General features: G+C 46.3%; 1 protein-coding gene across 4 annotated transcripts in view; it reads right to left on the reverse strand.

Annotated features, from left to right (window-relative positions):
- Nucleotides 1-12,824, reverse strand: part of PLEKHH1 (pleckstrin homology, MyTH4 and FERM domain containing H1) — a 49,318-nt gene that overhangs the window by 26,966 nt on the left and 9,528 nt on the right. For all 4 annotated transcript variants that reach the window (XM_041758972.1, XM_041758968.1, XM_041758971.1 and 1 more), the window contains exons 3-4: nucleotides 2,107-2,169; nucleotides 1,087-1,236 (exon numbers count right to left, since the gene is read on the reverse strand). In XM_041758972.1, the coding sequence (XP_041614906.1) occupies nucleotides 1,087-1,236; nucleotides 2,107-2,169 (213 nt within the window). The remainder of the gene's footprint in view (nucleotides 1-1,086; nucleotides 1,237-2,106; nucleotides 2,170-12,824) is intronic.

Raw genomic sequence — 12,824 nt, forward strand, 5'->3', positions numbered from 1 at the left:
CAGAGACCACGTGGCCCACAAAGCCAAAAGTATTTACTATCTGGCCTTTGAGAGAACAAGTTGGCCAACCCCTGACCTAGTCCGATACCCTCCTTATGTGGCTGCAGAAACTGAGGCCCAGAGGGTGAAGTGATTTGCTTCTATCAGTTTGGGCAGCACAGCTGGAACTAAAGCCAGGTGTACCTACTTGTAGAACAGCATTCTTTCTTTTCTGACCTTTTATTATTGTAAAATGTTTCTTTTTTCTAAGTTTTAGCAGGAATCATTGTGCCCACTCATCCCCAGTTGCTGCCACTTCTATGAACCACACAAAAAAGCGGTAAGGTATCTCTGGCCACACCGTGAGGTTGCTTGTTGGAAATGATGGTGTCCTGGCACCAGGGGATAACTGGGTAGGTGAGGCCGAGGGCAGAGGGAAGGCACACCATTCGGAAGGAGTTAATGGGACTGTAGAGGGCAGGAGACCGGGAACTGGCAGAGGGATGTTCCAGATACCCTCTCCGGAGCAAAGGGGCTAGCTGGAGCTGGAAGGTTGGGCAGTGGCCTCTCAGCCTCCCGTGTCTCTGCCCCCTCAGGTTCACTGAGAAACTTTGGCCTATCAGCTGATCGAGGCTCACTGTCCAGCTCTGTGCTGCTCTGACACTAAAGGTGTTGTGTCCCACATGTCAACAGGACACAAGGCCAGGGTGGAGGAGGACAAGCTCTCCTTGCCATGTCTGATATTACACAGAGATTACCTGAATTTACTCTCTGGAGAGCCCTAGGGTGTATTATGACCCCTACCTTACAGATGCGTAAAATGCGAATCTGTGACTTATTTGCCTACAGAGAGCAGCGGGTGCTGGGGGTGGGGTGGGGAATCAGACCCAGAAGAAGTCTTGCCTCCAAGGTCCTTTCCCCACTATATCCCCTGCCTAGCTCCTCCTAATGGACCTAACAGTTAAATCTCCATGTGAAAGAATAGTCTCATGAGGGAAGGGAGTGAGCTCCCCTCCACAAGCAGAGGGGCTCCATTCAAGAAGCCTGTGGCCAACAGGTGTGGAGGCTGCAGAGGGCAATGGTGCTGCGCTGCACATCAGACCTTACCTGCTTCTCCAGCTGTGCTTCCAGCTGGCTGATGAGCTCATCTTTGCTCTGCATGGCTTTCAGCAATTCTTGGTACTTCTGGTGCAGGCTGCCTCCTAAGTCCACATTCTTCAGATTGGACAGTTTCACCTTCTCCTCCATCACACCCACCTTAAAAGTACCATCATTACATAGGGTTGGCATGGGTGTGTGACATGGCCACTAACCTGCCCTGGGACACTTCCCAGTGCCCCAGCCCAAAATCCCCAGGCAGAGCCCTCACCCAGAACAGTTGGAGCCAGTTAACTCAATAATCATTTATTAAGCCTCATCTGGGCAAAATAAGGATGTGACAAGGAAGAAACGGTTAGGTACTCGGCCATCTAGCTCGGGGAGCCCAAACAGGGTCGAGTTGGGCAGGACAAACAGCCCAGAGAGAAACTGCTTCAGCCTCATGGTGGCAGAGACATCTGCTGCTCACTGAAGGTTCCCTGTGCTTCTCACTCTTCCCCAGCCTCTTGTAGTTAGATGGCCATGGTATTCACTCCAGCCCATGAGTCTGAGTGGAGTGACTCATCATTTCTGGGCTGACGTATCTAAGAGCTCTCTCTTTGCCATGGCAACCAAGGAGGCTGCATTTTCTAGAAGGTCCAGGTAGAAGATGGAGAATTCCATCAGCCTCGATTCCCAAGTCCCTGTAGGAAGTAGAACCCCAGCCAAACCTCGATGGAGACGTACCAGGACAGAGAACTGAACTGGATAACCTGTTGAGACCTGTTACCTCAGTGTAACTTGGCCTATTTGAACTAATCCAGCCATCTGCTCATGTACTAACCCTTACCCAAAGACTCCTTCATGCTCAAAGAGAGCTCCATACACCTGAATTAATTTGTTCAGAAGAATGAGACATGACTGCTGGTTTTTCTTGTCCCCATGAGGAGCTGGTGAGGGTGATGAGTATGTCTGGGTGTGTTCCTTGGAAGGATCAGGGAAGGCCAATGGCCGTTTCTGCACAGTCCTGCCCATCCGCTGGCCCGTTACCTGGGTCTCTGCGTTCTCTGCTCTCTGCTCTGCCTCCAGCAGCCTCTGCTCCAGCTCCTGCATCTGCTCAACCAGAGAGGAAGGACAAATGTAGGTGGGGTGTCCCTACCACAACCATGGTTCCAGAGTAACATGAGCAAATTGTGCAGACTTAAACTGCTCATCTCCAGTGGCTCAAGGGTGTCAGGGCAAAGATTTTCATGGCAACCCTCTGCTCCCTTATCCTGAGTTTATGGGGCAGGTGAAGAGCCTAGAGCTGCTGTCCTCTCTGCTGAGTGAGTAAAAGCCTAGTTCTTTCCTCTATGTGTGGTGCCTTGGCAGGCAGCAGAAACATTCTTCATGAGGCAGTGCTGCCCTGAGCCCTCAGTCTCCTCGGCACCAGGTCCCAGGCAGTGCTTGCCACTGCTCTCCACATGCCTGCCATGGAACATGCTCCCACGTGAGCCCCCACCACGTCAGCAGCAAGAGAATGTTCCTTTCCACCCAGGAACAGCTCACTGGCTGGGGACAAATATTTATCCCTTATCAAGGACATCTCTGACTATAAAGGGCATTAACAGGCATCACCTTATTTGATTTATTTAATCTTCAATAGAGAGGCTCAAGACACATTCTTAAAAATTCTATCTTGCTACCAGTAGAGATGTGTCATTTAAGTCTGAGGAGCTGCATAATTCTGGAATCTTATGCAAACTGGCCCAAACAAAGGGACCAATATTCTTATACACGGAGACTCATCGGGGACCAGCTCTAAGCTAAAAGCTAAAGAGATGCTCACGAGCCCACACGGCAGGTTCGCAAGCTCATGGTGACAGAGTGCGGCTGGATTGCAGTTCCCATCCTCCCCTGGTGGGTGCTGGGCTGCCTGCACAGTGTACATCATCACACAGAGGCTCTGTGGAAGCCGTCATACACCAATCTCTCCTGCCAGGAGCCCCTTGCCTCCATGTGCCATGTGCCATGTGCCACAGCCCAGTCAGTTACCTGCTTCCCTCCCTACCCTGCCTTACACCAAGGCAACATGTATGCATTAAACATACACTAGAGGCAGAACAGCCCAGCCTCGTCCTCCGTGAGGCTGGACAGGCCTCACCTTCTCAGTTCCAGTCCAGCCTCACCCACTTCATCTCTGCACGTCTGGCCTTTGCTCCAGCTACTCAACCTTCTCTCTTTGGCCTGGACCTGGTTTGATATTTATCAGCGAACCGAGCAATCAATCTCTCCTCTTTTTCCCAATCTCTCATCGGCTCAACTGAAATTTTGCCTTCCCGTCTCGATTAAAGGATGCAGGAAAAGGAGCTCCCCAGTCCGGTGCTGGGCAGTGTGAAAGGAGAGTTCTCTGGAAGGAGTTCATGTTTGAGGACCTGGGGCATGTCTTTGCCTCAGGTCAGCCTTTTCTCATCTACTTTTTCCCTTCTCCTTGGGGCTGGGGAGATACAGATGCTTTCAGCACACATTCCCTATGAAAGGATCTGAGGATCTCAAGTAAAACTCATGATTTACAACTCATGCGACAAAAACGCCTCCTGGGCTCCCAGTGGACAGGACCACGGCTGATGGGCATTCATGCCCTCAGGCCAAGGGTGCCTACAGCTCTTCTTTCCTTCCTTTCCCGGGTTTCATAATCATGATCAAACCTCTCGACTCAAGCCTGAGAGGGTGGGTTGGTGCTGGCCAGACAGAGGCATCAGTTAGAGCCAGATGGCCTTTCCAAAATCAAATAGTTCTGGAGTCTGGGTTACAGGAATCCCCTGACCTTTAAACAGCTACAGGTAAGGTAAGAGCATAGCATAAGCTGATATTATGATTAAAGAGGTGGCTGCCCAGAGCAACAAGAATTCTACTTAGTTGGAGGGAGGTGTAGGTTGACACACAGCAGTGGCTCCCAACGACCAAGTTAGTACTATATAACCTGTTCTCCTTTGGCACTGGACCTGACTGGGCCAATCAAGTTCTCTCTCCCCAGGAATCTGACATCTGGGATCAAGAGACTAGAGACGAGAATCAGGGGGCTGCATGGGAGATTGTGCACAAACTTCATCAAGTCATGTTAGGTAATTCTTTCATTTCTGTGAGCTGTCCCAGCATCCTCCAGATTAATTCCATTTGCTTAAGCTAGCCAGATTTGTAGTTTCAGCTCCCCTTAGAAATAACTCTAATACAGTTGCTGGGAGCATCTAAATTTTTTTAATAAGATTTATTTATTTATTTGAAAGAGAGAGCATGCGCACAAGCAGGAGGGATAGACCAAGAGGGAGAGAGAGAAGCTCAAGCAGACTCTGGGATCAGCGCAGAACCGAATGTGGGCTCCATTTCCCAACCTGTAGATCATGGCCACAGACCCAAAACAAAGAGTTGTATGCCTAACCGACTGTGCCACCCAGGTGCCCTGGAAGCATTTAATTTTTTAAAGAAAAATGAAATGAAATGAATACAATAAAATACTGAATAAGAAGGCTTTGGATTCCTGACAAGTTTCCTAGATTAACCTTCAGCTGGACCATTCAGATCTAACATCTGTTCTATAGCTCAGAAGACATAGGATTTCCATAGGAAATGATCATTCATATTCATAACCTTCTGTAACAACTGTCTGGTATTTTCAAACTTCTGATAGAAAAACTTGTCTTCTAGTTTACGGATGGAGAAACCAAGGTCGAGTGAAGAATAGAATTGTATTTGAGTCCTACTGCTCAGCTGGGCATACCCACTGGGTGAAGAGTGGTCAAGGCTGGAAATCACTCTGTTATTGACAACACAGTGAGCATTTTTTTCCCTCAAGAATTTTGCTACTAGACATCCCTTTAAAGTATGCTATCACTGAAGCAAATGGAAAGGAGCGCACTTTCCATCGCCTGGGGTCTCCACCCAGTCTGGGCTGGCTGCCACAGGGTCCCCATACTCCTGCCAATCCTCCAGCTGTTCTTATCTTCCCAGCAGGGATACTCAAAACTCAAAGCATTTTGTATTCGCCTTTATTCTGGAGTATTTTTTCCCCTCTAAAACTAATTTCTGAGCACTGAAAACATTCTGGACATCTGGAACGTTTTTAAGAGAAGAGTGTAATGACCATCCATGTATCCATCACTATTCTCCAAAAATTACCAACATCCTGTCATCCTTGTTTGAAAAGAATTATTTTTAATATTGGTTTTCCCTTTCTTTTTATAAAAGCGCATTTTCTCCACTGCCCTGGGAGTACTCCAGGTATGTCTATGCTGGAATGTCATTTTTAGAGTTTTCAGACTTCATTTAATGCCACCTTTTCAAGATGGCAGACTGTCCTTTACACTTGTATACGGGGCCACCCCTTCTTTGGGTTCTATTTCTTCTGTGAGTGGGTTCCCTAGTACCATGTCCTCAGCTGTCCTTTGAGTCTGTGGGCCTTGGGTGATGCACTAGCCAAGGAGGTGTCAGGTTCGGGCAGATGGCTTTGAGGCGGATCCACTCTCACCAGCTGTGATCGGCACAGGAGACTCGTAAATAAGCGGCCCTGGCACTGGCCGCAGCGACCTGATGACATGCGCTTGGTGCCAACCTGGTGTTTAATCTCCGTGTCCACAGCTCCTCGTTACACTCACAATGCTGTGAAATGGCAGCACCATGGCAGCAACTGTGGTGGACACTCTCTTGCACTCCCAGCACAGTCCCGTGTGTTGAGCTGTGGCCTGAACCAAGCACCACACTTGCTGGGGCTCAGCTGTCCTTTGAAAAAGGGATTCAACATTCTTACCACTGCTTTGCACTCACCCCAGAGACAGATACAGGGAAGCACTAAGGGTTGAACCTGACTGGCTCTGCCACAGTGTGGCTTTAGGGTAAGTTCCTTAACTGCTCCGTGCCTCAGTTTCCTCACCAGGAGAAAAAAGAGTAATGAGTCTTCACCTCTGAAGGTTGCTGGGAACATTACATGAAGTGGCTCATGTTGTTTTGTTTTGTTTTAAGATTTTATTTATTTATTCATGATAGACAGAGGGACAGAGAGAGGCAGAGACACAGGCAGAGGGAGAAGCAGGTTCCATGCCGGGGGCCCGATGTGGGACTCGATCCCGGGACTCCAGGATCGTGCTCTGGGCCAAAGGCAGGCGCCAAACCGCTGAGCCACCCAGGGATCCCCCCATGAAGTGGCTCATGTAAAGCTCACGTATACTGTGTGGCTCTTACTGAGCCATTTACAGTAAGCTACTTGTTGGTTTCTCATATACAGAGATGATGCTTTTGCCTGGGACAGTCTGGTGTTCACCTGTTGTCACACAATAATTACTAACAGAGCTTTCTTTTCTCCCTCTAGAGTGTCTTGGGTTAGATGGTAAATCATATGGTTATCTGACTTATGATCCACCTACAGCAAGAATGGCTTCAAGCCAGAGGCTGCCAACTATCGTCTACAGGGTGTCTTGTAGGATAGGCAGCCTTAGGGGTATTTAGGTGACAGAACAAGGCCACTCACTGCATGTCTGGCACTGGCTTAAAACACTTACACGTATTGACTCATTTAATCTTCATCCCAATAGGAGGGAGCAAGTACTACCATTAGCCCTGTTGTGTATATAAGGAAATTGATGCAGAGGGGTTGGGTAACTTAGCTAACAGGTCACATGGCTGAGAGGCATAACTCAGGAGGGCTGGCTCCAGAGTCTAACTATACTGGTAGCCACTGTGCCTCTCATACGCAAATCTCAGTAAAAACTGAGATTCCACATACAATCCTTGGCTCCTAGCTTCCCTTGAAAACTCAGACCTGGACATGCTAGGGTTACATTTTCTTATGGCTATAAGTGGCCTTCTTGTCTAGCTCTAGCACATTCCCAAAACCCACCTGTCTCACTTCTGTAAGTTAACCTGCAAGCATCTGAGTAGCAGCCTCCAGTTTCAGCTATTAAATGGTTATCTCGGTTATAAAGACAGTGGCTTTCAACTTATTTTTTTTTACTAGATCTTTTGTTTAATTAAAATCCGATGTTTAGTCCCAAATATATAAAATACAGCACCATGAGGTGCCCTAGTGTCTGACTACAGATAATACAGGAGAGAAAGGGCTCTGAGTCTTATCTGTGGGTTACCCTGCTCCTCTGGGGCACATGGGGCTCAAGATGTCCACTAGAAAGACAGCTGAATGAGGCTGAGGCAAGGCCATGGCAAGAGTTCATGGCTATAGATCTCACTGTCGGGATCCCTGGGTGGCGCAGTGGTTTGGCGCCTGCCTTTGGCCCAGGGCGCGATCCTGGAGACCCGGGATCGAATCCCACGTCGGGCTCCCGGTGCATGGAGCCTGCTTCTCCCTCTGCCTGTGTCTCTGCCTCTCTCTCTCTCTGTGTGTGACTATCATAAATAAATTAAAAAAAAAAAAATAGGGATCCCTGGGTGGCGCAGCGGTTTGGCGCCTGCCTTTGGCCCAGGGTGCGATCCTGGAGACCCGGGATTGAGTCCCACGTCGGGCTCCTGGTGCATGGAGCCTGCTTCTCCCTCTGCCTGTGTGTCTGCCTCTCTCTCTCTCTCTCTCTGTGACTATCATAAATAAATAAAAATTTAAATAAAAAAAAAAAAGAAAAAATATTTAGATCTCACTGTCAGGGGTGTAATGACCCATGCAGAGCTTAATCAAGGCTGATTTTTGGGTCTTACCCACAGAGGGTTTTAATTAGCAAGCCTGAAGCTGAGACCCAGGAACGAGCTTGGGAAGAAAATCTCAGGTGATCCTGAGGCAGGTGACCCACAGACCATACTCTGAAAAACACTAAACTGGCCCCAGAATGCTAAGCATAGACAACTTCTGGGATACATTCTAGGGCCAAGCCCACATCATCACAGGGCTTCTCAAATGGCTTTAGTGATACAGAGCTCTATCAATACTATGGTTCCAGAAAAACACTATAGTGGACCCTATTAAAAATAGGCAGGAGAATAAAAAGCCTCTCTCTCTCTCTCTTTCCACACACACACACATGCCCATACACAGTGAATAAAGTTCTAGAAGGTGTCCGCTCCCAAAGCAAATTGGATCTGTCAGCTAAGGTCAATTCTGTGATGACTTTATGCAGACTTTAACATAGTTCCAGCTAGTCCTGACAGCCCTAGTACTCTCCTTTCATAGTACCTGGCCTTTTCATAAATTGAGGTATTTAAAGATATGTTTTTCTGGCCTCTGTGTTCTATCCATACATTGAGAAACTGATGCCTACAGAGAATCACTGCCTCTGTATAATCTATAGACTGAGAGGGGAGGAGTGACAGTAATTGTTCCTTCGTTTAAGGGGACTGAACTGAACCATTCATTGTTCAAGAAATAAAAGTCTTAAACTACAAATTTTTGGTTTATAAATGTAAAACTGAGTTATTGCATTTTAAAATCTTGGTGGAGCGAGTAAGAAATTCTAGAAAAGAGGAAGAGTACACCTTCCTATTGGAATGCATCTGGGAAAAGCTGCTTCGGTTAAAAATATTCAAGCTTGGGACTCCTGGGTGGCTCAGTGGCTGAGTGTCTGCCTTTGGCTCAGGGCATGATCCCGGAGTCCCGGGATCGAATCCTGCATTGGGCTTCCTGCATGGAGCCTGCTTCTCCCTCTGCCTATGTTTCTGCCTCTGTCTCTGTGTCTTTCATGAATAAATAAATAAAATCTTTTTTTAAAATTAAATAAATAAAAATATTCAAGCTAAAAAATGAGGGATGTTTTATTATATTACTACTTCCTGTAAGTCCACTCAAATCTCTTTTGGAAGTAGACAGGGAGTAAATAAATAAAAAATGTAAAACTTGTGTTAGTTCTAATTATTGATGCCATGTGTTCATCATTGTAATTTCTACTGTGGATAGCCCATCTGTGGATAGTTACTACACTCCCACTTTTCGGATGGCATAACTAAAGCACAAGTTTAGCAAGAATGAAAAAAAATCCAAGGGACTTTCAGATCCATCTATACAGCCTCCAAGAACAGTATCAAGTTTCAAAATGATCTGAACAGCCTTTGTGACTTCTTCAGTACACGAAGGAAGAGAGCCAGCGGTGGGGGAGTGGAGGTAGCAGGGACGACAGGACTGGTGCCAGGGAGCAGAGCAATATGTGAACTCCAAGACCTCAGCCATTCCCTCGACTCCTGTACTGGATAGGAAGTGAACCCACAATTCACCTGGCTACAGAATTACGTGGTCCTGGCAGTCTGCATGTCCATGGCAACGGCACACCAGGCCTGGCGAGGTATAACAGCAGAAATAAGGTCTAATACTGTTTCCCCTCACCCTTAGGTGAGGGATTATGTGGTAACTTTGACATCTTTTCTTTAAAAAAATGTTTTCTTTTTAGCACAGATCATTCCATGTCCAGAATGGCAATTCTGCAAAGAGGGAGGCAAGTATGAGTAGGCTGTGGGATGGGGATGGAGGAAGGGCAGGTTTCTAAGCCTTAGCAGCCAGTGGGCAGTATCTGACCCCAGGAAGGGCTGGTCCCCTGGGAAGCACCCAGGCTTGGCCTTCCCTGCACAACAGCCAGCAATGAGTGAGCACAGTCATCCAGACAGTGCAATCCCCACGGGCTGGCGGGTGAGAGGGCTGGTCATAGGGACCCAGCTGACCTGGCTCACCGGTGTAGGTGGGTACTGGTGATAATTAACTAGCAAGTTCTAGAAGCAGCTACAGAGACAGGACCCGGGCTTGGCCCCAGCACGAGCTCTCCTGAGAAAACTGAGTCATCTCTTCCTATTGACGTATTGGGGAAAATCTCAAAGTGAACTGTTGAACCTGTCCTGTTGGTTTGGGGATGATTGCAGGTGATAGGCACAGGCATGACATTGAGCAACATGGTATTTATGGCTTTAAGGTTTCCTGCCAAGAGGTCTGGTGTTGGGCTAATGTCTTGGTACTCTTCCTTAATTCTTCCAGTCTGTGATCCCTAGTCAAGATTTCTTTCTCCTTTATCCCACACCCCAGTCTCTTCTGCCCCGTGTCCACATGCTTCCCCTTTCTTTACCCAAGTCATATTCTGAGCCCCCAACTTTTAATGGCATTCCAGCTACATGACAATCAAAGGCAGCCTGGAAGAGAAGATAGGGCCAATCTTCTAAAAGTTCAACCTATTTAGACCCAAGGGGCTGCAAAGAAAGAAGGTGTTTATTGATGTGTTTAAGGACCCTAGGGTATAGGGGAGGAAGGCACTTTAAGATAGTTTTTATTATGAAATATTTCAGGAAACACACAGAGAATAATATTTTAAAACACGTATACACTACTTAGCTTTATCAAATCTTAATTTCTGCATATCTGCTTCTAGACATCTTTAAGAAATTGGGCACTACAAAAAAAGAAAAAAGAAATTGGCCACTACAGAGAAGCGAAATCCCCAGGATACTCTTAAATTTCACTTCTAGCATCTACCCCACACTTCATTGTGTTTACATTTTACCTCATTTGCATATATCCCTAAACAACAGCTAGACCATCTTGTAGGTTTTAAAACTTTATATAAACCATATTGTTCTCTATGAGTCCTCCCATCTTTTTTGTTCAGTGGTGGTGTTTGAGATTTATACATTTAGCTCACCTGCTTTGTTTTTACCTGCAAGGTAGTATTACATTGTACAAATACACTCAGTATGTTTACCCACTTCCCTGTTGATTGACATGTAGGATATTTCCAACTTTTCATACAGCAATGCTACATCCTTGTATGTGACAAGACATTCTTTTTTTTAATATTTTATTTATTTATTCATGAGACACAGAGAAAGAGAGGCAGAGACACAGGCAGAGGGAGAAGCAGGCTCTACGCAGGGAGGCTGACGTGGGACTCGATCCCGGGCCTCCAGGATCACGCCCTGGGCTGAAGGCGGCGCTAAACCGCTGAGCCACCCGGGCTGCCCGAGGCTTTTATTTGCATGAGAGAGAAGGGGAGAACAGATACTGGGGAACAAGTAGCAGTCTTTAAGCCTGGAATTTAAGTCTAGAATAATGATAATAAATGGAGTGTAGAACTTTCAAAACAGTAGAGTTGAGAATGGAATAAAGTCTATTAAGTCTAGACCAGAAAGAAAAAGAGTATTAAAAAAAAAAAAAAGGAGTAAGTAGAAGACACAGAATGCAATGGTAGAAATAAATCCAAATATATCAGTCACAGGAGACATATATAAGAATGTCTTGTCAGGGGATCCCTGGGTGGCGCAGTGGTTTGGCGCCTGCCTTTGGCCCAGGGCGCGATCCTGGAGACCCGGGATCGAATCCCACATCAGGCTCCCGGTGCATGGAGCCTGCTTCTCCCTCTGCCTGTGTCTCTGCCTCTCTCTCTCTCTCTGTATGACTATCATAAAAAAAAAAAAAAAAAAAAAAGAGTCTGTTTCTTGGTTTGCTCCCTCTTAAAAAAAAAAAAAAAAAAGAATGTCTTGTCAGGACAGATTATTCTCTCAAGCATTCAGTTGTTCTGGATCATATATTTATCTTTACTATGGGTTCTGTTTTCCTGGGAGAATCCTGTGTGATCTGCTGAGGTCTTGTTTCTCTAGAGAGGTTCTGTATCTATTCCTACGAGGTCTCCTAGGGTCATCACTGGCCTAGGATTTAGCATTCCTAATCCACACAAATAGTATAAATTCTAATGCTAAGCCAGTACGATCATCAGGTTCTCAAGGAGGACTTTTATTTTGCTTTCTTTTGTTTTCTTTCTGTCCAGAGCCTTGGCTAAGCATAAAATGCTGTTCTGTTATCTCCCTGTATTGGTAGATGATTTTTTTCCTTGTCTACCTTTTTATTTATGGTAAAGTACTTTGATAGTCCTGACTTTACATGAAAGTTTCAGTTTCAGCTCCAGCTTCCAACGGGCCAGACCTCATCTCTGTCTCTACAGATTAAACCTCACACTGCTCACTGCTCCAGGGAGGCCAGTCACACAGCCTGTCCTACTGAGCTGCCAGAGTTGAGTACCACTTGGGTTTTCCTCTTCATTTTGCCCACTATTTTCTTCAGTTCGTGGCTCTAAATAATATTAATTTAAATATTTAATCCAATATTTTTAGGTGTTTCACAGCAGTCTTTTTTTTTAAAGGTTATTTTGAGGTCCACATTACTAGGAACAGAAGTCTCTTTCCTCTGACATCTTTTAAACCAGCCGGGAGACCCTTACTTATCCTCCACTCACATATCCTAAGGCAAAGTTCTCAAACTCTACAGTGTACAAAGTTAATTTCTGGGAGCTCGTTAAACATGCAGACTATGAGCGGCACCCCCAGGAGCCCTGGATCAGGAGGACTGGTGTGGGGCCCAGGAATGTACGTGCTTAGTAAGCTCTCCAGGTTTCTGGCATGGGTGACAAGGACCATCCTTTGAGAACCACTATCTAAGGCCTGCTTCCCTCTTGCTGAGGTGGCTGAATTTCACCCTTTCTTAGTACCTGAATCACAGCCACAGGAACCCTGCTGGTTTCTGTTTTGCAAAGCCTGAACTAGGAGACAGCAATGACAACAGACCCAAAGCTCACAAGTTCTACTTCAGGCTAGTCCAGGGCCACTACCTCAGCAGTGGAAATGCAGAATAATGCCAATAACTTGTCTTCCTAGACTTCAGGGAGGGGGGGGGGGGTTATCAATAAAACAGGCTATTTCCTCAGGCTTTACAAACCAGACTTTGACATTACTTAGAGAGGAGTGGACTGAATTTCACTTTTGTACTACGAAAGAAAGGTTGGCTAAGCAGATGGATAATGTAAACAAAATTAGAAAGAAGATAGTTGATTCGG

This window comes from Vulpes lagopus, chromosome 6 (genome assembly GCF_018345385.1).
Source record: "Vulpes lagopus strain Blue_001 chromosome 6, ASM1834538v1, whole genome shotgun sequence".
Taxonomy (NCBI): domain Eukaryota; kingdom Metazoa; phylum Chordata; class Mammalia; order Carnivora; family Canidae; genus Vulpes; species Vulpes lagopus.